At 35.6% G+C, this 25,438-nt stretch overlaps 2 protein-coding genes across 2 annotated transcripts in view; both read left to right on the plus strand.

Annotated features, from left to right (window-relative positions):
- LOC123547331 (ADP-ribosylhydrolase ARH3-like) overlaps positions 1–25,438 on the plus strand; it is a 134,740-nt gene that overhangs the window by 106,236 nt on the left and 3,066 nt on the right. The window contains exons 4-6 of the mRNA XM_045334347.2: positions 19,337–19,575; positions 21,456–21,580; positions 24,766–24,848. Of these exons, the coding sequence (XP_045190282.2) occupies positions 19,337–19,575; positions 21,456–21,580; positions 24,766–24,848 (447 nt within the window). The remainder of the gene's footprint in view (positions 1–19,336; positions 19,576–21,455; positions 21,581–24,765; positions 24,849–25,438) is intronic.
- Positions 4,626–10,782, plus strand: LOC128559564 (microfibril-associated glycoprotein 4-like). Its single transcript, XM_053551636.1, has 2 exons — positions 4,626–4,703; positions 8,399–10,782. The coding sequence occupies exon 2, from the start codon at positions 8,416–8,418 to the stop codon at positions 9,388–9,390; it is 975 nt and encodes a 324-aa protein (XP_053407611.1). The 5' UTR covers positions 4,626–4,703; positions 8,399–8,415; the 3' UTR covers positions 9,391–10,782.

Genomic DNA, 25,438 nt, shown 5'->3' on the forward strand with positions numbered 1-25,438 from the left:
CTCTGTCCTAGACATTAATCAATGAATGTATTGTTCAAAAACACACATTCGAAAAATAGTATTCTAATATGAAAAAAATGTCATGTTTAGTTTAGATTTAAAAACGTAATATTGTAATAGAAGTTTTTTTCATGTCAAAATGTAAATAAAATCAAGTTACTTTTCCTTAAAATTTAATTGATTTAACATAAAAACCTTTTCCTAGACATAGTGCAATATCCTTGATGACCTGTCCAAAGAGGTTGACAAAATTTTGCCTTTTCGTTAGAGGAGGTGAAATTCATATGATGCGTTTATGTTGTCGCAAGAGCATTGTGTTTTCATTCTAAATGATTGATGAAAAAAGTTCTTGGACAGTATTCGCTTTCCATTACATAGTAAGTGATACTTACTGAATAATGCTCTTATCACTTTGAGCACATTGAACACATTGAACACAGTGCCTTCCAATGAGTAGTTTACACTGTGTTTACTTCTACTTAGCATAGACCAGTAAGTAGTTTTTTTACTATGATTACTACTCACTGATCATAGCTCACTGCATAGTGTTCACTATGAGTACTTACCACTGCATAATGTTCACTGTGAGTACTACCCACTTAGTATAGCTCACTGCATAGTGTTCACTGTGAGTACTAACCACTGCATAGTGTTCACTGTGAGTACTACCCACTGCATAGTGTTCACTGTGAGTACTACCCGCAGAGCATAGTGTAATCTGTGATTAATGTTCATGGAATGCCACTGAGTAGTGTTCTCTGTGTGTACTTTTCACTAAGCACATCTCACTGAGTAGTGTTCTCTATGTGCACTTTTCACTAAGTACATCTCATTGAGTAGTGTTCTCTGTGTGTACTTTTCACTAAGCACATCTCACTGAGTAGTGTTCACTAAGCACATCTCACTGAGTAGTGTTCTCTGTGTGAACTTTTCACTAAGCACATCTCATTGAGTAGTGTTCTCTGTGTGCACTTTTCACTAAGTACATCTCATTGAGTAGTGTTCTCTGTGTGTACTTTTCACTAAGTACATCTCACTGAGTAGTGTTCTCTGTGTGTACTTTTCACTAAGTACATCTCATTGAGTAGTGTTCTCTGTGTGTACTTTTCACTAAGTACATCTCACTGAGTAGTGTTCTCTGTGTGCACTTTTCACTAAGCACATCTCACTGAATAGTGTTTGCTGTGAGAATTTCGCACTGAGCATATCTGAGAGAACAGTATCCACTGTGAGTACTAATCATTTACCATATCTCACTGAATAGTGTTAAATGTGAGTTCCACTTACTGAATATAGCTCACTTTGTAGTGTTCATCGTGTGTACTTCTCACTGAGCAGTGTTCACCGTGTGTACTTCTCACCGAGGAAAGGTCACTGAGTTTCATCGTGTGTACTTCTAATTGAACAAAGCTCACTGAGTAGTGTTCATCGTGTGTACTTCTCACTGAGCAAATGTCACTGAGTAGCGTTTACCGTGTGTGCTTCTCACTGAACAAAGCTCACTTAGTAGTGTTCACCGTGTGTACTTCTCACTGACCAACGCTCACTTAGTAGTGTTCATCGTGTTTGCTTCTCACTGAGCAAAGCTCACTGAGTTACACCGTGTATACTTCTCACAAAGCAAAGCTCAATGAGTAGTGTTCACCGTGTTTGCTTCTAATTGAGCAAAGCTCACTGAGTTTCACCGTGTGTACTTTTCACTGAGAAAATGTCACTGAGTAGTGTTCACCGTGTGTACTTCTCACTTAGCAAAGCTCACTGAGTTTAACCGTGTGTACTTCTCACTGAGCAAAGCTCACTGAGTAGTGTTCAATGTGTGTACTTCTCATTGAACAAAGCTCACTGAGTAGCGTTCACTGTGTGTACTTCTCACTGAGCAAAGGTCACTGAGTGATCACAGTGTGTACTTCTAATGTGCATAGCTCTAATACTGAGTAACGTTCACTGTGAGTATCTTTCTTTGAACAATACCTTCTGAGTAGTGTTCTCTGTTTGTACATCTCACTAAGCATATTTCAGTGAGTAGTGTTCACTGTGAGTACTACTCATTGACTATATCTCAGTTAGAAGTGTTCACTGTGAGTATACTCTCCACCGAGCACAGATCACAGAGTAGTGTTCTTTTTTTGAGTACTACTGACTGAACATAGCTTACAATGTAGTGTTCGCTGTGACTAGTACTCAATGAATACAGCCCATTGAGTAGGGTTCACTGTGTGTCCTTGTAACTTAGCAAAGCTCACTGAGCAATGTTGTTTGTGTGTACTTTTCACTGAGTATAGCTCAGCATAGTGTTTATGTGGTGCTACGCACTGAGTATCGCTCATTGAGAAGTGCTCGCTGAATATTGCTTTCACTGTGAGTACTATGCACTGACAATTGCTAACCTAGTATAGTGTTCGCTGTGTATACTTCTCAATGAGTAGTGTTTACTGTGAATACTACGCACTGAGCATAGCTCACCAAGTAGTGTTCGCTGAACATTACTTCCACTGTAAGATCTACCCACTGAACATCGCTCACTGAGTAGTGTCCACTGAACGTTTCACACAAAGTTCACTGTCTCTGAGTGAGTTTTACGCACTTACCATTGCTCATTGATTAGTGCTCGCTGAACATTGCTTTCACTGTGAGTATCACTCACCGATCATCGCTCACTGAGTAGTGTCCACTGAACAATTTGTACAAAGTAGTGTTCAACTGCCACTGAATACTACTCACTGACCATTGCTCAACCAGTAGTGTTTATTGAACAATGCTTTCAGTTTGTGTTCTATTCACTATGCAATGCTTACGTTGTGAGTTCTACTCATATACATCGTGACGATAAAAATCGACGTATGACTGCTTTTATTTATGAAAACAGAGTAAAATATTGAAAGGAGGTTAGGTAAAAGCAGAATTATTAGTTCATCAAGGCTATATATTTACATTCGCCCTTTTCTTTTCCATTGAAACTTATGACGTTCATTTTGTATGAACAGCAAAAGGAAAGACACCAAAGCTGCGACAACGCTGCTTAGTGATAACGGGCCGCCGTGTATAGTCAGTTGTTCCGTCTGGTGAACAAAATGGCCGGGGAGCTGATTTTAAGTGCTAGCGAGAATCATGGATTTTTCGATCCTATTCTGTCGTTCATTCCTCATGAACATCGAACAAAAAAAATCATTTCTTAAGTTATTTATGGAATATCAAATATATTATAAAGTTAAAATGTAAGAATCACTATCCTTTTGTCTATTCATTTTGACTTAATACCTGTTTTGGTACATTTTTTCCTTTCTTTAAAAAGGTTCTTACACTCATTAGCATTTCAAAGGTGCTGTCATCGTTGCCATATCCCTCCGTTCTCTGCTTTTTCAATATTTTGTGAATAAATAATATTTTCCTGTTCTGTAGTTCGAAGTCAATTCACCTTTGCTCACCACTAGATGAATGTTTTACGGTGAACATACTAGTATGTGAGCTCAGCGAATGGTGATAGTTTTTCGTTTAGACCCGAACTTTTCCTTATATATGTATTAACTTGTTTACTAACGCTAAACGGATGCGAAAAATGACACGCGTACACATGAAATATCGTTTTAACTTTCGCAACCACCATGCTATTTTTATAATTTGTACCTTTGTTTGAAAGTGTGGATATATTGTATCTTTCAATTATATATATCTTCCAAGTATTTGGAAATTAAAAAAAGATAAGAAAGCATTCATTTTCGTAATGCTGGTTAACAAAAAGTGAAGACAATTGATCAGTTTACGTCTGATGTGGCCGCAAACAATAACCACAAACACGGATGTTGTTTTACAATTATAATTGAACAGTATTGCTAACCGAAAGGGGTGACGATTAAAATCATTCAGGAATACCATTATGTGATTTAACATCGAGCGTATGTGATATACTTTTACTCATTTCATATATGTATGTATGTGTGTGTTTATGTGTGTGTGTGTGTGTGTGTGTGTGTGTGTGTGTGTGTGTGTGTGTATGCGTGTGCGTGTGCCTTAGTTTGTTTAACATGCACTTAGGATTTATTTCTGACGTGACGTTCACTTATCATTTACTTATATTTTAATTTAAGTTTTCGTTTTGATGTTGGCGATGTACATGAAATGAAGCCGAAAAGAAAAGAATGCAGCCTAAACGGAAATATACTCTAGCAACGACTCGCAGTTTTCTTATCTCTTTCGTTCACTATGTTTTATTATCATTATAGAGTATATTTTCATATTTCCCAAAAACTTACACATAAAAAAATTACTGCTTCTTTTATCTATGATACCATCCAAGTTATATAATTTATCTGACAACTTCATCACTCTGTGGTCTGTCATATTGACGTTGCTATATGGCGTCGAAATCAGAATGCATTTTAATCGGAACCATTGTGATTATGGCGCGTTTGACACACTACGTCATAAGTCGGTTGTATTACCGTTTTTGTTACTGTTTATAGTAAGATATATAATAATGGTTAAAATAATGTTAAAATTTATGAACAGATGTACTAGTATATTACACGATGGATTATAGATTAATAAAGGTGTAATTATTCTGATGGCTGGTATTATGCCTATGAAAATATACAAAAGTATCCTTTGAACAGCCCATGCTGCTATATCGATGAATGCATAAATACAGAGAAAACTGCTGTTCAGGTACACAGCTTCTATAACAATTGGAAGATATTACTCGGAAGGTAAGACGATTTTGACAGTTTCATTAAATGGCCCTTTGGCTGTTTTGCTTTGTTTTTATATGCTAAAATGCTTTATACAAGCTTCTAACGCGAACATCGCCTCAATAGGTTTGGCAATTTTATAACACTAGAGGTATATTTATGAAATTTCTTAGACATTTAGACCTGAGATTATATAGAAATTACAACATATTCCAAAAGTGCATTTTATTAGTCCCCTACTGGTTGGAAATCCATCCGTCCGTCCGCAATTTCATATCCTGGCCATAACTCTGCCATACATGAAGGGATTTTAATATTACTTAGCACAAATGTTCCCCATGATAAGACGACGTATCATGCGCAAAACTCTAACCCCTAGCTTAAAGGTCAAAGTCACAATTGGAGGTCAAAGGTCAACAAGAATTTTTTCTTGTCCGGTCCATAACTCTCCCATCCATGAAGGGATTTTAATATTACTTGGCACAAATGTACCTCATAATAAGACAATGTGTCACGTACAACTTTCAGACCCCTAGTTCAAAGGTCAAGGTTACACTTAGCAGTCAGATGTTAACGTGGCATGAACAGGGTCTGTTTCGTGTCCGGTCCATAACTCTGACATTCATTAAGGGATTTTAATATCATTTGGCACAGATTTTCCCCATGATAAAACAACGTGTCATGTGCAAATTTCGGACCACTTCCTTAAAGGTCAAGGTCAAAATTGGGGGTCATAGGTCAACAGAGCTTTTTTCCTGTCCGGTCCATAACTCTGCCATCCATAAAGGGATTTTAATATTACTTGGCACAAATGTTCCCCATGATGAGACAACGTGTAATGCGCAAAATCCGGACCCCTACCTTAAAGGTCAAGGTCACATTTGGAGGTCAAATGTCAATAGGGTTTTTTTCCTGTTCGGTCTAGAACTCTGTCATCCATCGATGAATTACAATATTACTTGGCATAAATGTTCCCCATGGTGAGACGACGTGTCATGCGCAACACCTAGAACCCTAGCTTAAAGGTCAAGGTCACACTTGGATATGAAAGGTCAATAGGATTTTTCCCTGTCCGGTCTATAACTTTGTCATGCAAAACAGGATTTAAAATCAGTAAGACAGTTGGCACAAATATTCCCCTGGATGAGACAACATGTCATGCGCAAAACCTGGGCCCTAGGTCTAAGGTCAAGGTCACACTTAGAGACCAAAGATCAGATACAAGAATTACTTTGTCCGGAGCATTTCTTCTTCATGCATGAAGGGAGGCTGATGTAACTTGGCACAAATGTTCACCAACATGAGACGGATTGTCATGTGCAAGAACCAGGTCCCTAGGTCTAAGGTTAAGGTCATACTTAGAGGACAAATGTCAAATTCAAGAATGACTTTGTCCGGAGCATTTCTTCTTCATGCATGCAGGGATTTTGATGTTGGCACAAATATTCAACACCATTAGACACCCATTTTTTTTAGACAAGTTCAAGTTTGCCAAGCCATTTCTCTTACAACTGCTATATTTGGAGTCTATTTCCCCACACCATGAAAAAATCTCATTCAGTGTCGAAGCAAGAAAACAGTTTAGTTCCACCAAACCACTGTTCTACAATTAATGACTTGCCATAAATCAAGTCATTCAATTTGGTAAACTTTAGTCGGTAACAGTTGAGCCTCATATTACCCGAGGTTTCTGTCTGTGAACGGCAGATCACTACCAAATCAAATATAAGCCGACCCAGGTCAAGTCACAAGTGGACCAAATATAATGAGTTATAACTTTACTTCCTTTCCTCATACCTTTTCTCATTAGCATCGTGTTTTCTTTTAGTTTTCTGCGTTTTAATATGTATACGTAACATTTTCTGCATTCAACTATCACTTGCTAGATAAAAATGGCGACGTACGAAGGAATAAGTTAATGGGATTGTAATTATGTTGGGAAAATAATCTGATTTTCTAGAAAATGTCGAAATAATGTTATCAAATACGTAAATTGTATATGAAATTTAAAAAAAGGGCCTGTTTTGGTGATGTTCAACCCATAAGGAATACTTTCTGGTTTTTGGTCAAAGTCATCGAAATTCGTTAATATACAATAAATTATGTAAAATGATGCTTGATTGCTTAAAACTCTTAATTTTCATATATGTTTGCGATAAAGACCTAATATTCGTCAACATAGATATATTTAGGTTGAATTTAGAATCCCAAAAGAATCCCACAAGTGATTGTCCTCTTTTAACGTTGTAAATGACTCGATGATATTGAAATTTGAATGTTGTTTGAGTGAAAATGACAAATATCTAGATACTTAAATGATGCCTCAATCAAAAGAGTATGAATGAATCGGAGCGAAGACACGAACAAACAAAGTGACAGAAATCAGCGGCCATAATAAAATTAAGTCCTGGTCATCTTGTTGTCAGGTAGGTTCAGACGAATGAAAAGAAGCTACGCAAATATGTATATTCCATTTGCTTTTCTTGGCTTATGTGGGAATAACTAAAAGATAAAAAAATATTATGCTATAAATTTAAGTTACAAGGGGTGATTTTTCTTCTCATAAATCATGTTTATTTGTTTAAAATCTCGTATTTAGGATTAAAAGATCGTTCAAAAAATAAATAAATAAAACGTCTCTCACTCGCCCTCCAGCATTTCTTTTAAATACATGTAATATATCATATTGTAAGTTTAACGCATCTATGACTAAATCTAAAAAAGTCTTATATATACACGAAGGACTGCATACCTACAAGACAATATCATTTTGGGTGCGATTGCAAGGTATTGTATATTTTCCATTTGATGTTTAGCTACACTTTTTATTTTGTTTTTGTACATATCATTTTAAGTTTTTGAGTGAATTTATTAAATAAAATTATTCCTAAAATGGCCAAAAATTCCTTCATCAAAACGACTAGTTGACGAGCAATTCATAACCAATAAATGCATTTCGATTAGTGTCAAACTTTTGAGGTGTAGCATTAATATTTTCATTAAGTTGATAATCAGACATTAAGGAATATATTTTTTTCTTGTGGTCATGGTTGTGTAAGCCTAATACCTATCCACGACTCTAGTTACCTCAATGAGTATCGGAATGGAACAGATTTAACTAAGAAAGTGAGTACTGACACATATTTGGTTCCAAAAATAAGAAAGTTATCCCCCTTTTTCGAATATTACTGATGCCGGTCTCTGCATTGACGCAACGCTGAAATACAAATATGATAAAAGGGGTTCATCGATGTATGAACATCTCTGCTAAGCCAGTCGAATTGCTTGAATCGATAAACATTGGAAATATAATTTTGTAATAGCTAGATTAACTGCACTTATATTAGCTTTTTCATCTTTCAACTTACTTGCTTTCTGGAACGGAAAATGCCTGGTTATATAAGAAAGCATTTGCCTTTTATCGTAAATATCAAACAAAACATGAAAATTTCGATTTTTATTTTTTTTCCACTTCTGCAATCTGATTTTAAATAATTTGTTTTAATGGATAAAATGTAAGTATTAAATGGCTTAGTGGTATAACGAATAAAGATTTAATAATATGTTTAATTATTTCCAAAGAGAAATCTGCTTTTTAAAAACAATTCAAGGACAATTTCCTTAGAATGAATAGCTTGGTTCCAACTTTATGTGCTTTCCAGTAAATTGTTAACGCATTTGACTGCATTTTTGATGTCCGATGAATTTTTCAGCCAGTACATGCATCAAGATGAATCCAACCTTCTTAGTGTTTGCACTATCTGTGAGATTTGTCACCGCTCAAGATAGTTTCTGCATTCCGGTCGTCAAAATGCAGGCCAGCAACAACAGTGCATCATCTGGTGGAAAGGAATATGTCACAAAAGAACATTTCGATGATTTAGTGAGACAGCTGTTTGTTAATATATCCGGTACTATCAGTGAATACAAGTACGAGAGTGAACAAGCTGGAAAGAACTACGCCACGAAAGAAGATATTAAGGAGATGATGAGGCAGCTGTATGTTAACATATCAACTGAAATGAATCAAAAGAGATGTGAAGACTCCACTAAAAGTCATACAACTTATACGAAACCTCGTGACTGTCAGGATATCCAAACTGAAGGTAATTTGACAACCGGTACTTATACAATATACCCAGGTAAAAACACTGATGGAATCTTGGTAAGGTGTGACATGAACACAACAACCGGGGGATGGACAGTTATACAACGACGCACTTCGAACACAGACTTTTATAAAACATGGAATGAATACGAAGAAGGATTTGGTAACATTAAGGACAATTTCTGGCTCGGTAACCGTCATATTCATGAAATAACTAATCAGGGTCAATACAAACTGCGTGTTGATCTCACAAGTATGGAAGGCGAGACGGCCTACGCAGAGTATCGTGAATTTTCTGTTGGTGATGCCAATTCAGGCTACAAGCTGTTTGTTGCCGGGTACAATGGAACTGCTGGAGACAGTCTGACAGGAAGCGGAAATGGAAATAAATTTTCTACACACGACAGAGACAATGACGTCTATGGTGGGAACTGCGCAGTGTCGTATCATGGCGGGTGGTGGTACGATAAATGTCATTCGTCCAATCTCAACGGACAGTATGGATATACAGGATATGCTAAAGGTCCAGTCTGGCGGCCATGGAAAGGATACTATGCTCCAATGAAAACTACGGAGATGAAAGTACGAAGAATTTAACAGCAACCATGTAAAAATAATATATTTTTGACTGAACCTTACTTTTCAAAACGAAACACAATTACAGATCTTTATACAGACTTTTATTTTTTCCTAAACAAATTGATTAGTTTCAATTTACCGACGTAATGTTTCTTTTATCCTACATTCTGATTTAAAATCATTCTTAATTTAACTTCCCCACAAAAGAAGTGTTTACAAACTAGTTTTAAATACATGTAGTCGTACTTGTCTATAACAGCAGTTTAATACGTCAAAGTAATACGTTACTGAAGTATGTTGTCAATATACATCCGTCTTTGCCTTTTAAAAACAGCTCTTAAATTCTTAATACATGTAATATTAAACAATATTTAGAAATTGCAAATTTATTACATGTTCAAATGAAAGACCTGAATATATCGTTGCATTTCCAAGCGAAGTATTATCCAAAGTTCAGTTGCAATTGGGTACCCATCCTCGACAATCAAACGGAAGGCCTGGTTTTAATTGATACAGTCCATAACACCAGTGGATTCAGCAAATAGATTCCTCGACTATCTGAATTCAGTAAGGACTGTTTAAGACCAAATAGAAAGTGATATTTAGTGTTACATGTGAATCCAAAAGTTGAAAAAAGATATGGTATAAAGCGTCAGATAAGTGTATTTTAATCTTAGCTTTATTGCTTATGGTAGTGAGAAAATATCTAGACAGCTTCCGGGTTTCAGTTTATTCATTGAGAAAATGTCTACATACGCGCATTTTTTAAGCGATTTCGTTATAAAAAATGTCTTTTGGTAAATGCAACTATATTGCATGGGGTCTAGCACACCTATTAAAGTCATAAGTGTGTACGTCTGTGCGAAGAAATAAAACTGTTTCTATGTGTACTTTCCATACAGAACAAACTACTTTGTTTTTTTATTATTTTCAGAATATTCCATAGAAGAGATACTTTAATGACTTTTTAAAATATATTCCAACAGTTATTCGAACATATATGAAATTCATATACCTTTTCACCGATTTCATCGAGCCCAGCTCCAAAACATTTCTCTCTCGACTTTTTCAGTTACTTAGTATCTTCTTTTATTATTTACGATCAGGTGTAGATCTTAGAAAAGGTCAAATTCGCATATTTATTGTTTGAGCCACATTTTCCCTAAGACATTTTTCCTCTTATTTGAACTTTAAAGATTTTTTAACGAACCTCTATTACATGTAATAAGAACATTTAAATATGCAAAATATTTAACTTAACGTCTAAAACAAGTTTGATTGGGTAATTTAAACTACATATTTCAGTTATTTTGGACACATAAAGTTTTAAATTATCATTTTTGACTTTAATTATTGATGGATTGTTTTTAAAATTTCAAGTGAGTTAGAATAAAAATAGTATCATATTAACGGTTTTAGTTGTTTTTGTTAAATTTCGGAAAAGAAAAAAATCGAAGTTTCCCATGAACCAGAAATTTAAAAAGAGTAAATCAGTTTTGGTCACAGAATTGATATTTTCAAAGATATCTAAAACATTCAAACTAATCCTTCTATCCCCTTCAGTGAAATTTTAAATGCTATATTATATCTGACTCTTGCATAACTATGCTGAAATTCACGAAATATCTTGTTACGGACTTGATGACCAAAGAAACCCTCCCCCTCCACCACAAAAAAACCCCCAAAAAACAATCTGCTTAATTTCCGTGTCACTTCTTGCTGAAGCCTATAACAAATCTATACCAATAAAATCAAACCTGACTTTAAAGACCATGGTTATGGTTAAACAGGAAGAGAAAATACTGGCCTTTGGAAACTGAATGCTTTTCAATCTTATTTCGAGTCAGTTTCACAGTGATTGGTTGAAATATTATTTTTGCGGCAAACATGACATCATCTTTTAGTCTCCAAGTTTAATTTTAAGCACTGTTTGAAAACCATATATTTTAAGCCATTTAAAACACCTTTTTGAAGTCCGAAGTCATCTGAAGGAGGCCAATTTTTTAATGGCATTTGTATGCCCTTTACACTGAACAGCATGATTAAAATAATGAAATATCTTCCTTAATCATTGTGTTTCCGAGGTAGAACCAGTCGTTTTCATGCGGAGACCTGTAAACTTGTAGTTCTACTTCCGGTTCTAACGACTTCCTACCGTCCATTGAAAACATAGCGAAAACAACTTGTTGACCAGTGTTTGCCAAGCCCTTTGACAAGAAATGCTCAACAGCTCTTCGGAACTGGGCAGCAAATTTGGTTACATGCTCTTTCTCGCCAAAAACCAAACCGCCACCAAACAAAACAAGATTTTTCTTTATAATATCTTTTGGATGCGACGTAAGTGATAGTTTCGGATTCACAAGATTCACGGCAATATTTGAATCAACGAAGCCCTTTGGTTTGGTCAAATAAAAATCATTTTCTGATTTACGATTCCGGAAATACCCAATATCCAACCACATATAATATTTTGTACCAAATATATTGATTTTTGCAGCGCGTTCAATCATATCAAACTTAGCATGTTGTGCGCATGCGTACGCTGGAATAACAGTATTCGGATAATGTTTCGGATAACTCTTTGCACTGAATATCTTTTGTATTTTGTCAATATTTTGGAAAGCCCATGACGACGATCTTTCGATAAGAAATATTTTTGTATACTCCATATTAGATATTATAGAGTCGATATTTCTCACAGTTAATTGCCATTGATAGTTTCAATGATAATTAATTTCTTAATTTGACGAAATGTTTTGTGCAGTTGTTTTGTGTTCTTTTCTAAGCTGATCGACCGAGTGCAAGGTTAGGATAGTCCCAGCATATCGATATAGAATTTCATATGTGACTTTTCTTCTTTAATTTTACTTATATCTATTTTTATCACAAGTAAATAAAAAAGAAAAAAAAATTCAATGGTCAGTTACGGTTTGGACGATTCTGTCACCTGTTTTCGTGACTTTACATGTAGTCGTATAGCGCTTGTGGTTGCATTACCGTTCAGGGTATGTAATTTGCCATTTCGGCTTAACGTCAGCATATCGTCAAAAAAAATGCTCATTTATATACAACAATAAAAATAAATCTGATTTATTTGCCTCTTCGTTAAATTTATTAATATATAACTAATTAAAGTGTTTAGGTTTTAAGAAGTTACCTGTGATTTGTTTATTTGTAAATTGTTCCGTGTTTTATTAAATATAAACCATCCCATTTCTATCACAATGACCGCTAAAAGGATCAGTTTAATATATTTTTGATTAAACGTATACATTTCCTTATTTTTGTTGTTGTTTGTATTCTCAATATAGGTATGTATAAGTAGAACAGTATATACGTGATTTAGTTAAGTAAATTGTTTTTTTTCTCGGCTTTGGCATTATGCAAATTAAATTAGCAGATGTCCTTTACGTTATGTCAATAAAATAACAAATACAATACATTTACAGTTAATATGTGACTTAACAGCATGCATAATGTATGCGCCCCATGTGACAAAGTGATTATCGATCTAATTATGGTAATAAAATATATTTCATTCGCTGTCCATGTCTGTTCCTATGTAAAGGTAGGATCTGAGTATCATTTATATTGTGATGTTTTAGAAACAAACTTAAAATTATTTTTAAACCCAAATTGTCATTGCCAAATAACCCAAAATGTTCGGGATAACACAAAATATTGGCAACCAATCGGGCTATCAATAAATTTGCAAAATTTTCTGAAACCTAGATTATACATTTTTACGTTCTGTTAAGAGAATCAATGAACATGTAGCAGAAATATATGAGCTGCTCTAAATGAACATTTAAAATACGAAATAAATCTCTGTCCTAGACACTAATCAATGAATGTTTTGTTCTTGAGCGTTAATAAAAATACACGCATGCGAAAAATACTATTCTAATATGAAAAAAAGTCATGTTTAGTTTAGATTTTAAAACGTAATAGTGTAATAGAAGTTTTTTAATGTCAAAATGTAAATAAAATCCCTCAAAATGTAACTGATTTGACATAAATACCTTTTCCTAGACATAGTGCAATAGCCTGGATGACCTGTCCAGTGAGGTTTACAAAATTTATCTTGCCTTTTCGTTAGAGGAGGTGAAATTCATATGATGCGTTTATTTGGTCGCAAGAACATTGTGTTTTCATTCTAAATGATTGATGAAAAAAGTTCTTGGACAGTATTCGCTTTCCATTACATAGTAAGTGATACTTGCTGAATAATGCTGTTGAGCCGTATATGTCACAGATCGAATATGTAACACTTCTGTTATATATTCGACCGTTATTTGACATTTGTCTTATGTGACATATTCGTCTGGTCATTTTTGACAGTTTACACCGAAAGGTATATGTCACATACTTTATGATATAAAATGCATGAAACTACAATTAACGCTTTAGTTAAACTCATTCCAGGACGGGGATCGGAATCCACCCATCCCCGGACCCCTCGCAAGAGTCGGCCATGCAAATATATCAAGTTTGGTATGAGGTGATTTTGAACTCGTGGTAACGTGCATGGCAGTTAGAGAGCTACCACTACGCCATCGTGTCATTGGTTATTTATATTCAATTTGGTTATTTTAGCAGACAAATATTTCGTAAAATAACGAAAAACCCCGAAAATATTGGCGGATATTAATGAGTGCCAGGTCAATACTTACAGGCAATAGACAATGTATATGTCAAGAAGCATTTACAAATGTATACTTTTTTAAAATTATTTTTTAGATATTGTATATTTTGAATTACGATCGTCATGTTTTCATCTGCAATAAGCTTGAGATACATTCATGGCTCAGTACTCGAAATCAGACTAAACAGGGTGAAGTAGAAGAAGAAGATAATCATTATAATTATTATTGTTAGATGATGATGATTGCTGATGAGTAGTGTCCACCGTGTATTACTTCTCACTGAGCAAAGCTCACTGAGTAGTGTTCACCGTATGTACTTCTCACTGAGCAAAGCTCACTGAGTAGTGTTCACCGTGTGTGCTTCTCACTGAGCAAAGCTCACTGAGTTTAACCGTGTGTACTTCTCACTGAGCAAAGCTCACTGAGTAGTGTTCACCGTGTGTACTACTCACTGAGCAACGCTCACTGAGTAGTGTTCATCGTGTGTGCAAAGCTCACTGAGTTTCACCGTGTGTACTTCTCACTGAGCAAAGCTCATTGAGTTTCATCGTGTGTACTTCACTGAGTAGTGTTCACCGTTTGTGCTTTTCATTGGGCAAATGTCACCGAGTAGTGTTCACCGTGTGTACTTCTCACTGAGCAAAGCTCACTGAGTTTCATCGTGTGTACTTCACTGAGTAGTGTTCACCGTTTGTGCTTTTCATTGAGCAAATGTCACCGAGTAGTGTTCACCGTTTGTACTTCTCACTGAGCAAAGCTCACTGAGTTTCATCGTGTGTACTTCACTGAGTAGTGTTCACCGTTTGTGCTTCTCACTGAGCAAATAACACCGAGTAGTGTTCACCGTGTGTACTTCTCACTGAACAAAGCTCATTGAGTAGTGTTCACTTTATGTACTTCTCACTGAGCATCGGTCACTGAGTGTTCACAGTGTGTACTTCTAATGAGCATAGCTCACTGAGTAATGTTCACTGTGATTACACAACTGTTTTATTGTTCTCTGCGGATTAATAACCAAAACCTACATACCAAAACTGCACACGTGCACAGGTATCATACCATACTTGAGCACGTGAAAAGAATGTTAGATTAGTTCAAACTAATTTTTATTTAATGCATGTTATTGTCCGTAAGTATAGACCTGGCACACATGAATACTGCGTATATTTTCCATAAATTATTTCTCGGTGTCTGAAGCCTAATAAATATTGCGTATATATTTCTTTATAATTTTTACAATGCCACATGTGCACATAGATGTGCGGACAAACCGTTTAGCTTCCAATCGGTATTGTGGGTTCGAGTCGTGCGTAGGACCATTTTCCCCCAAATTTTATTGTCAAACTCGACATGTAGAAATATTGCCACACTTATCTGATAGTCTAATTGCGGAAAGAATAACCGTTATGGTTAATGTAACATCTTTAAAAATAGATAAAAAGAGAAAGTACTTGTCACCAGGGTTTCCAGCAAATGAATAACAGTCAGAATTCGTGAAATATGTTATGTAGATATTGTGAGAAAAAAAGTAACATCGATAACAAACATTACATTGAATCAAAAAATAAATAAATAAAAATGGTCTGAGGTGATTTTGAGCTCGTGGTAACGTGCATGGCAGTTAGAGAGCTACCACTACGCCATCGTGTCATTGGTTATTTATATTCAATTTGGTTATTTTAGCAGACAAATATTTCGTAAAAGAACGAAAAAAAACCCCGAAAATATTGCCAAAGATTAATGAGTGCCAAGTCAATACTTACGGGCAATAGACAATATATGTGTCGAGTAGCATTTACAAATGTATACTTTTTCGGGGACGCCGTCTAAATTCGTTTTCGTTACCTATGCCATGTGACTTCAGTTTGCAAATCAAACTACTTGATAACGCATTATAGATAATTTATCAAAATGGAAGATTTATGCAACACTCTGCCTGATTGGACGAGAGTGTCAATTTCTTTCACTCTGTTGATTGTGCTACGCTGAGTGAAATGTAGACAAATCGTTTATCCTAAACGACGCTGTTCACAGTTTTAAAGCTAACTTTGACTCGGTATATTTAGCAAGAATATTGATATATCTCAAAATGATATGTAAGTTTAATAAATATGATAAAAACCTGTTCAAATACCAACACGTATCAAATCAAAGAAAGAGCTGAATACGGTCTGCGTATAACATGAATAAGGGTGTGATAAGAGTCTTTTATGTAGAGAAGTGCTTTTTAAAAGATTTTCCTTGTTACAGTTGTCGTCTGTATATGAAAAGGTTTCTTGCTTTTGTGACTTACTCAGATTGCATATTAAAATGAGTACTTGTTTACTTTGATATATTTGTTATAAATTATTTAACTGATTTATTATATATGAATATTTTTCTTTAGTATGGTATGCAAATATTGAAATCAGTTGAAATCTGTTTTATTATATATATGCTATATAATGACTGAATCTCATTACACTGAAACGAAGGTACGCTGCATACAGTTTATCTATGTGATATGACTACGATCAAACTTTGCTTATAAAACTAAAATATTGAAATAATTACAATTGTATGTTTTGCTTGACCTTCACTTTTTTATAGGTGTGACGTCATTGTCCAAAGATTCATGAGTAGCGAATATGCTATTTGTTAAAGCGGGATCAGTTGGCCTATTTTAGAAATAAAAAAAAATTAATAAATAAAAAAATCCTTTAATTGATTTTTTCTCATGTATTCTAATCAAACTTGATTTGTAGTATCTTTATTAGGCCCGCAGCCAACTTTGTTCAGCTGGGACATTTGACCCCTTTTAGGGGCTGCTAGAGCTAAAACTAGAAATGCCTTTATACAGCGTCTCATGAACAGCTTGGTGGATCTTTGTCATACTTGGTCTGGAGCATCATTATAAGGTCCTCTTCCAAATTTATTTATATAGGAACTTGGGCCCTATTAGGGACCACTCTAGCTAAAAGTAGATATGCCTTTCTTCGCATTAACCACTAAAATGTAATGGATTTTTATCAAACTCGATGTGTAACAATATCGTAAGGTCTCCTGCTATTTTGTTACAAATGGGGATAGGGACCAATTTAGCTAAAAATATAAACACGTTTAATGACCTCTCTCATGAACCGCTTCATGAATCTTCATCAAACTGCTGCTGTAATTATTCGTCTAAGGATAAACGAAACAAAATTGCAACCCTACGAAACCTTTGCGAAAAATTGAAAGAGAACCATTTAAATTGTTGAAGTGCGGTGTTTAGTTTTGCAATTTGAAAAATGTTAGATGAAAGATGAATGTTAGATGAAAAATTCATAAACTTCTTTCCATATTACAATTCGCCGATCATCATTTTTAAAGATATTTATTGTTTAAAATTAGTTTTTAGATATTGTATATTTTGAATTACGATCGTCACGTTTTCATCTGCAATAAGCTTGAGATACATTCACGGCTCAGTACTCGAAATCAGACTAAACAGTGTGAAGTAGAAGAAGAAGATAATCATTATAATTATTATTGTTAGATGATGATGGTTGATGATGATGATGATGACGACGACGACGAAACCGTAAATGCATTGCCCAAAACTAAGTTTATCATGAAAAATGTTTTATAAACACGCAACCAAAGTGTGAAGTTGTGCATTAAAAAAGATGAAAAAAAAAAAAAAAAAAAAAAAAACCACCAACAACAACAATGAAACAGATAAACAGACGATACAAGTTTTGCAAACATATTTGTTAAATCACTTCATGTGAATGTGAACTTCAGAATGTAAAATATTGAAGTTAGGGAGAGCGGTAACAGAGACCATACTGGTGCGCTGTTTGTTATTCTATAAAATCTAGGATGATTGTTCATGCGGGTAAATGACCCCTATTTTTTTTTGGGGGTCACTCCGTTAAAAGGGTCAAAGTCACAGGGGCCTGAACATTGATAACCAGTTCTGATCAATAACTTGAGAACCACTTGACCCAGAATGTTGAAACTTAATAGGATGATTGGTCATGCAGAGTAGATGACCCCTAACGATTTTGGGGTCAGTCTATTAAAGGTCAAGGTCACAGTGGCCTGTTCATGTAAAATCATTTTTTGGAAATAACTTGAGAACCACTTGACCTACAATGTTGAAACTTAATAGGATGATTGGACATGCAGAGTAGATGACCCCTATTTATTTTGAGGTCACTTGATCAAAGGTCTAGGTCACAGGAGCCTGAACAGTGACTTGAGAACCACTAGGCCAAGAGTGTTGAAATTTAGCGGGATGACTAGACATGCCAAGTAGATGATCCCTATTGCAGCTAACCATCAGTGTCTCTTTGACTTTCGCTCCTGACCCCTATTGACTTCTTGCCTATAGGACTTTGCATTGGGGGAGACATGCGCTTTTTTACAAAAGCATTTTCTAGTTGCCCTTTAATTGTCTAAAAACCCACATATTTGTACATAACAAACTTACCATTTGGCAGAATTTCATTAAATTTCTTTCATTCTTTTCTGTGAACATTTATTATAAACGTGTGAAGTTGCGAACCCACACCTGGTCACCCACTTGCCTTGGTCACACCCTCTCCCCCTCCCAACCCCCCTCCCCCCCCCCCCCCCCCCCCAATTTTTTTTTTCAGTTCTTATTTTAGATTTTTTTCAAACCTTCCAAGTTGAACCATTCCCCCACCTCACTTCTCCACCCAGTCATGCCCACCACTGATCATGTCCTCACATGTTCAGATATCTTACCTGTTTCCTCAAGGACACTGCTCTTAAGTTCAAATGTACATGTAAACAGCAACACCGTGCCACCACTCCAAACAACATTTCCGCCAGTAAACTTCAGCTCACATTTCAATTAACTGCATTTAATTTAAAAGCTAAGCTTATTACAGTAAGCATATCCCATTCAAAATAAATTCTTTAGTCAGGATCAAAGTATCATACATTTATTATGTACTCTTTAATTAAACATTTGTTTTCTGTTAAATTGATTTTGACTAATGAAATTATTTGCTTCTTATTAACATCCTTAACTTTTTGCCGGATATATCTTTTTGCCATTCCTCACCACAAACCCTTTCGGCGGGGGATACCAATTCATCGAATTTGCTTGTTTTTCTTGATTTGGCATTATAAGACAGTTTAGAAATAAGAAACCTGTTCTAATGTTCATAATTCTGCCAAACTTCAGTTTTAAAAAAAGATTATTTTTAGCTAAAATCTGGATGTCAGTGACTAAGGGTCCACTACCTTTATTACACTGAATTTGAATTTTTTTAAGAATTAAAGTCCTATCTGTTAATTTTCTCCTCCCATTTTCCCTCTTCCAGGATTTAACCGAGAAGATTACACTGCTCACACATTCCCATGTTCAGGCCATTCATGGGGCTATATTACAAAGTTACGCTGTGCAGCTGGCATTGAGAACAACAACGCTGGACATTGATTCATTTCTTCAGGAACTGATCAGTAAAATGCAGGTTTTAGAACAGGAAGCATTGCAAGAGAAACAGAAACGTAAGGCAGAGATGGCTGAAAAAGAAGAGCAAGTGGAAGCTGCAGAAAAAAGGTAATGTTTGTAGAGGCAGTTTGATTCTTTTTCTATGTGTCCTTTGTCTATTGTTTAACACTAACCCTGCTAAATTTCTACAATGAACTTGTCCATCTTCCAGTTTGGACAGTTCCATTAACTGTAATAAGGGGTGCTTACCAAAAATATACTGGGTGAATAGCAAACAGTAAAGACCATGATCAGCCTACACATATGTGCAGGCTGAAATTGGTTTGCACTGGTCGCAAAGGCAAAATCGTTTGTTGCCAGCAGGCTAAAGGTTAAATAAGCCCAATTTTATAATTGAAATACACTGTTAACTTAACTATTTGAAGAATAAGGAGGACTATTTCACTCGTCCCAGCATTGGTTTCTAAATTGGTTAAAGTTTATGATCAAATCCAATATCTTCTTCATTACTTAAGATATTCAATGGAAACTTGCTGAACTTGCTAATAGTGACATTGTTCATAAATTTGAGAAGTTGTGTAACTCTAAATGCAATGTTTCTAGAATTATGCCCCTTTTTAATTTAGAATTTAAGGTTAGTTTTTAGCTCCACTATTCAGAGAATAGGGGTGTTATCCTACTCGCCCCGGCATTGGCGTGTCACTTTCTTGGTTAAAGATTTTTGTCATCCTTTGTTTTTCAGGCATATCTTTGTTACTATTGCTTATATCTTACTGTAACTTCACATAAACATTCTCCAGCATACAAACAAAGTATGTGCAGGGGCTGGGTCCATTATACCCAAGGTTAGGGTCACCAAGGTGTTATACTTAGGTTATTTTTAATGTTAAAGTCTTTCGGCAATCTTTGTTTTTCTGTCATATCTTTGTTACTATTGCTTATATCTTACTTTAACTCCACATAAACATTGTCCAGCATACAAACAAAGTATGTGCAGGGGCTGTGCCAATTATACCCAAGGTCAGGGTCACCAAGGTGTTATACTTAGGTTATTTTAAAGGTTAAAGTTTTTCGGCAACCTTTGTTTTTCTGTCATATCTTTGTTACTACATGTATTGCTTATATCTTACTGTAACTTCACATAAACATTGTCCAGCATACAAACAAAGTATATGCAGGGGCTGGGCCCATTATACCCAAGGTCAAGGTCACCAGCATGTTATACTTAGGTTATTTTTAAGGTTAACTTTGTTTTTCTGTCATATCTTTGTTACTATTGCTCATATGTTACTGTAAGTTCACACAAACATTGTCCAGCATACAAACAAAATATGTGCAGGGGCTGGGCCCATTATACTCAAAGTCAAGGTCACCAAGATGTTATACTTGGATTTTTTTTCATGTATTTTTTCAAAAGCTTCATTTATAGACATATCTTTGGTACTTTAAAAGATAATGACTTGAAATTAAAATTATTTCTTTATAATCATCATCTGCATGTGTGGTTACAATCCCCATAACTAATTTTATTTTTGACAGAATTATGCCCCTTTCATACTTAAAGTTTTTTTGGCAATCTTCGCTTTCTGGATATAACTTAAATACAATATAAGATAATGACTTGAAACTTAAAATGTATCTTTATCATCATCATCTGCATGTGTGGTAACAATCCCCATAACTCTGATTTGTATTTTTGACAAAATTATGCCCCTTTCATACTTAATTTTTTTTTTTAAATTGAGACATAATTTGTTTTATTGTCAAATCACCGAATAGTGGAGCGTGATGGGTTATGGACAGCTCTTGTTATGAAGTCCCAATTCTCAGTTTTTATGAAGTCCAATATCTTCTTCTTACTTTTGATATTCAATTAAAACTTGTTCTGTTTGCTCATACTGACAATATGCATAAGCGTGACAAGATGCATAACTCTATTTCAGTATTTCCATACGTATGCCCCTTTTTAACTTGTTAATGTTATTCAGTGAGTCAAAAAGTGAAGAGGAAGAGAAAGAGCCAGATTACCCGTACTGTGCCAAACTGGCCAAAATAAGAGACTTTGTTAGAAGGGAGGAGTTACCTGATCCTAATGAAATTCGGGATGAGCTGGGTAAGCATTTAAATCTTGCATATATAATATCATGGTTTATTAGATTTGTACGGAGAAATATGCATGAGTTTTGCAGGGAAAATACTGCTTGACCAATTGTGCAAATATTTTATGCAAAGCTAATATTCTTTTTATAAAATACTGTACAATCTTTTAATTTTCATGGGCATAAAATTTCGTGGTTTTGGTCAAAACGGCAATTTCGTGGGGATATGAATTCGTGGTTTTCAACTTTTGAACATAAAATGAATGGGAATTTTACTTGTTCGTTGGGATTAAATTTCGTGGATTGACTCAACCACGAAATCCACGGAAATTTGTCCCCCACGAATATTAATGATTTCACAGTAGACAGCTACACTTATTATATGTATTGAAACATTTTTTTATCAGTCCAGCGAGTTTTTTAGCTCACCTGTCACAAAGTGACAAGGTGAGCTTTTGTGATCGCGCGGTGTCCGTCGTCCGTCGTCCGTGCGCCGGCTCCGTAAAACTTTTGCTTGTGACCACTCTAGAGGTCACATTTTTCATGGATCTTTATGAAAGTTGGTCAGAATGTTCATCTTGATGATATCTAGGTCAAGTTCGAAACTGGGTCACGTGCCATCAAAAACTAGTCAGTAGGTCTAAAAATAGAAAAACCTTGTGACCTCTCTAGAGGCCATATATTTCACAAGATCTTCATGAAAATTGGTCAGAATGTTCACCTTGATGATATCTAGGTCAAGTTCGAAACTGGGTCACGTGGGGTCAAAAACTAGGTCAGTAGGTCTAAAAATAGAAAAACCTTGTGACCTCTCTAGAGGCCATATTTTTCATGAGATCTTCATGAATATTGGTCAGAATGTTTATCTTGATGATATCTAGGTCAAGTTTGAAACTGGGTCACGTAGGGTCAAAAACTAGGTCATTAGGTCTAAAAATAGAAAAACCTTGTGACCTCTCTAGAGGCAATATTTCTCAATGCATCTTCATGAAAATTGGTCAGAATGTTCATCTTGATAATATCTAGGTCAGGTTCGAAACTGGGTCACGTGGGGTTAAAAACTAGGTCAGTAGATCTAAAAATAGAAAAACCTTGTGACCTCTCTAAGAGACCATATTTTTCATGAGATCTTCATGAATATTGGTCAGAATGTTCACCTTGATGATATCTAGGTCAAGTTCGAAACTGGGTCATGTGGGGTCAAAAACTAGGTCATAGATCTAAAAATAGAAAAACCTTGTGACCTCTCTAGTGGCCATATTTCTCAATGGATCTTCATGAAAATTGGTCAGAATGTTCACCTTGATGATATCTAGGTCGAGTTCGAAACTGGGTCACGTGGGATTAAAAACTAGGTCAGTCGATCTAAAAATAGAAAAACCTTGTGACCTCTCTAGAGGCCATATTTTTCATGAGATCTTCATGAATATTGGTCAGAATGTTCATCTTGATGATATCTAAGTCAGATTCAAAACTGGGTCACGTGGGGTCAAAAACTAGGTCAGTAAGTCTAAAAATAGAAAAAACCTTGTGACCTCTCTAGAGGCCATATTTCTCAATGGATCTTCATGAAAATTGGTGAGAATGTTCAGCTTGATGACATCTAGGTCAGGTTCGTAACTGGGTCATGTGCTTTCAAAAACTAGGTCAGTAGGTCGAAAAATAGAAAAACCTTGTGACCTCTCTAGAGGCCATATTTTTCACGAGATCTTCATGAAAATTGGTGAGAATGTTCACCTTGATGATATCTAGGTCAAGTTTAAAAGTGGGTCACGTGCCTTCAAAAACTAGGTCATTAGGTCAAATAATAGAAAAACCTTGTGACCTCTCTAGAGGCCATGTTTTTGAATGGATCTTCATGAAAATTGGTCAGAATTTTTTATCTTGATGATATCTAGGTCACATGTGCTCAAAAACTAGGTCACTATGTCAAATAATAGAAATAACGATGTCATACTCAGTTGAACACTGGGTCATGTGGAGATAGGTGAGCGATTCAGGACCATCATGGTCCTCTTGTTTGTCACATTGGGAAAAAGTTTGGTGCCGGCTAAATTGGGAAGAATCACAGCATAAGTCTGTTCTTACTATAAAATTGCAAGCAAGGAATCATTAATATCTGCAAAGTTAAAATTTCTTTTGCATGTGCAGTCAATAAGATATTAAACCACTAGACAATTTGACCAGTTATCTTTGCCTTTTTGGGATTATTTTTTTTGCTTGGAAATTGGGAAAAATTGTCATTTTTTTGAAGTGGGAAAACTTCAAAAGGTCCTTTTACCGTACTTTATAAAAAAGGAAAACAATCGCTGCAGTCAGATAAGGTTGAAAATGTCATCAGTAATGATTTTGTTAATGCAATGACACACATGAAACCAACATCACAAATGATGTCAGGCAACCAGTATGAAATTTTCAAGTTGGTCTCAAACAGTATTGATGTTTGATGCTACATTGTAATTTTGTCAGATAAAAAATGGATTTATAATAAGAAAACATATTGCTTGACTGTGATTGCCTCAGTGTGATGTAATTTTCATGTACATGTGTTTTAACCCTTATCATGCTGGACACGATTGATTCTGCCTTTGTGACCAGTGTAGATCATGATCAGCCTGCACATCCCTGCAGTCTGATCAAGATTTGCACTGTTTGCCATTCAGTCAGTATCTTTTTGGTAAACACCCATTTTAACAGTTAATAGTACTGTCCAAATTAAAAGATGGACAAGTCCATTATAGAAATGTAGCTTGATAAGGGTTAAAAGATATGATTACCATGTTCTTCATATTTAATTCAGTTTTATCTTGTTGATGTGACAGGGCATGTTACATGTAGATGTCCTGTACCACTGTATCATCTCTGCACAAGAATAGAATGTTATAGTAAATTCTGTGAATGGAAATGTACTAGTAGTTTGTGTATCTGCATGGTAAATTAATGTATATGAGCCGCGCCATGAGAAAACCAACATAGTGGGTTTGCGACCAGCATGGATCCAGACCAGCCTGCGCATCCGCGCAGTCTGGTCAGGGTCCATGCTGTTTGCTTTCAAAGCCTATTGGAATTAGAGAAACTGTTAGCGAACAGCATGGATCCTGACCAGACTGCGCGGATGCGCAGGCTGGTCTTGATCCATGCTGGTCGCAAACCCACTATGTTGGTTTTCTCATGGCGCGGCTCAATTATGATGTTTCAGGTGTATATATAGCAGCACTGGATTCAGTTCCTGCAGCAATTTATTGCTTCCTCAGAGCATCCAAGCCAATAGAAGAACTAAAGGTACTTTTTTTACCTTCCTTTTTATATCAGGGCTCTTTAAGCCGTATCATGGTAGCTTGCTGTAGCATAATTATGTCTCCAACCACACAGTGGTGTGGGAGACATATTGATTTACTCCTGTCTGTGTGTCTGTCTGTCACAAATCTTGTCCGCACTAAGTCGAACATTTCTCATCCGATCTTCACCAAACTTGAACAAAATGTGTTTGCCAATAAGTCCTCAGCCAAGTTGGATAACTAGCGAAATCGGTCAAGGCACTTTGGAATTATGGCCTTTGAAACTTGTTTTTTATAATCAAAGCACTGAAAGTCTGATAAGGCAGTTTAGGTCTTGGTGCATGGTCGACTCATTTACTATTATTCAGATGATTTGGCAGTTGTGGGAGACATGTGCTTTTTCTCAAAAGCAGCTCTAGTTTTCTACCAGCTTTCTGAAGGATAACCATGCTATGTTTTATACTAGACAGATTGAGCTTGAATATGGCTCAGAGAATAAGGACACAGAATAGTATCTTAAACATAGAATAGAATGAAATTTCATTTAGTCTTGTGAAGGTGGATGGTTATCACAGTGAGGCTAATGCCATCGTT

The sequence above is a fragment of the Mercenaria mercenaria genome, chromosome 9, assembly GCF_021730395.1.
Source record: "Mercenaria mercenaria strain notata chromosome 9, MADL_Memer_1, whole genome shotgun sequence".
In the NCBI taxonomy this organism is placed as follows: Eukaryota; Metazoa; Mollusca; class Bivalvia; order Venerida; family Veneridae; genus Mercenaria; species Mercenaria mercenaria.

Excerpts from the sequence above, each read along its gene's own strand:
- LOC128559564 (XM_053551636.1), top strand. The coding sequence starts at position 8,416 with ATGAATCCAACCTTCTTAGTGTTTGCACTATCTGTGAGATTTGTCACC.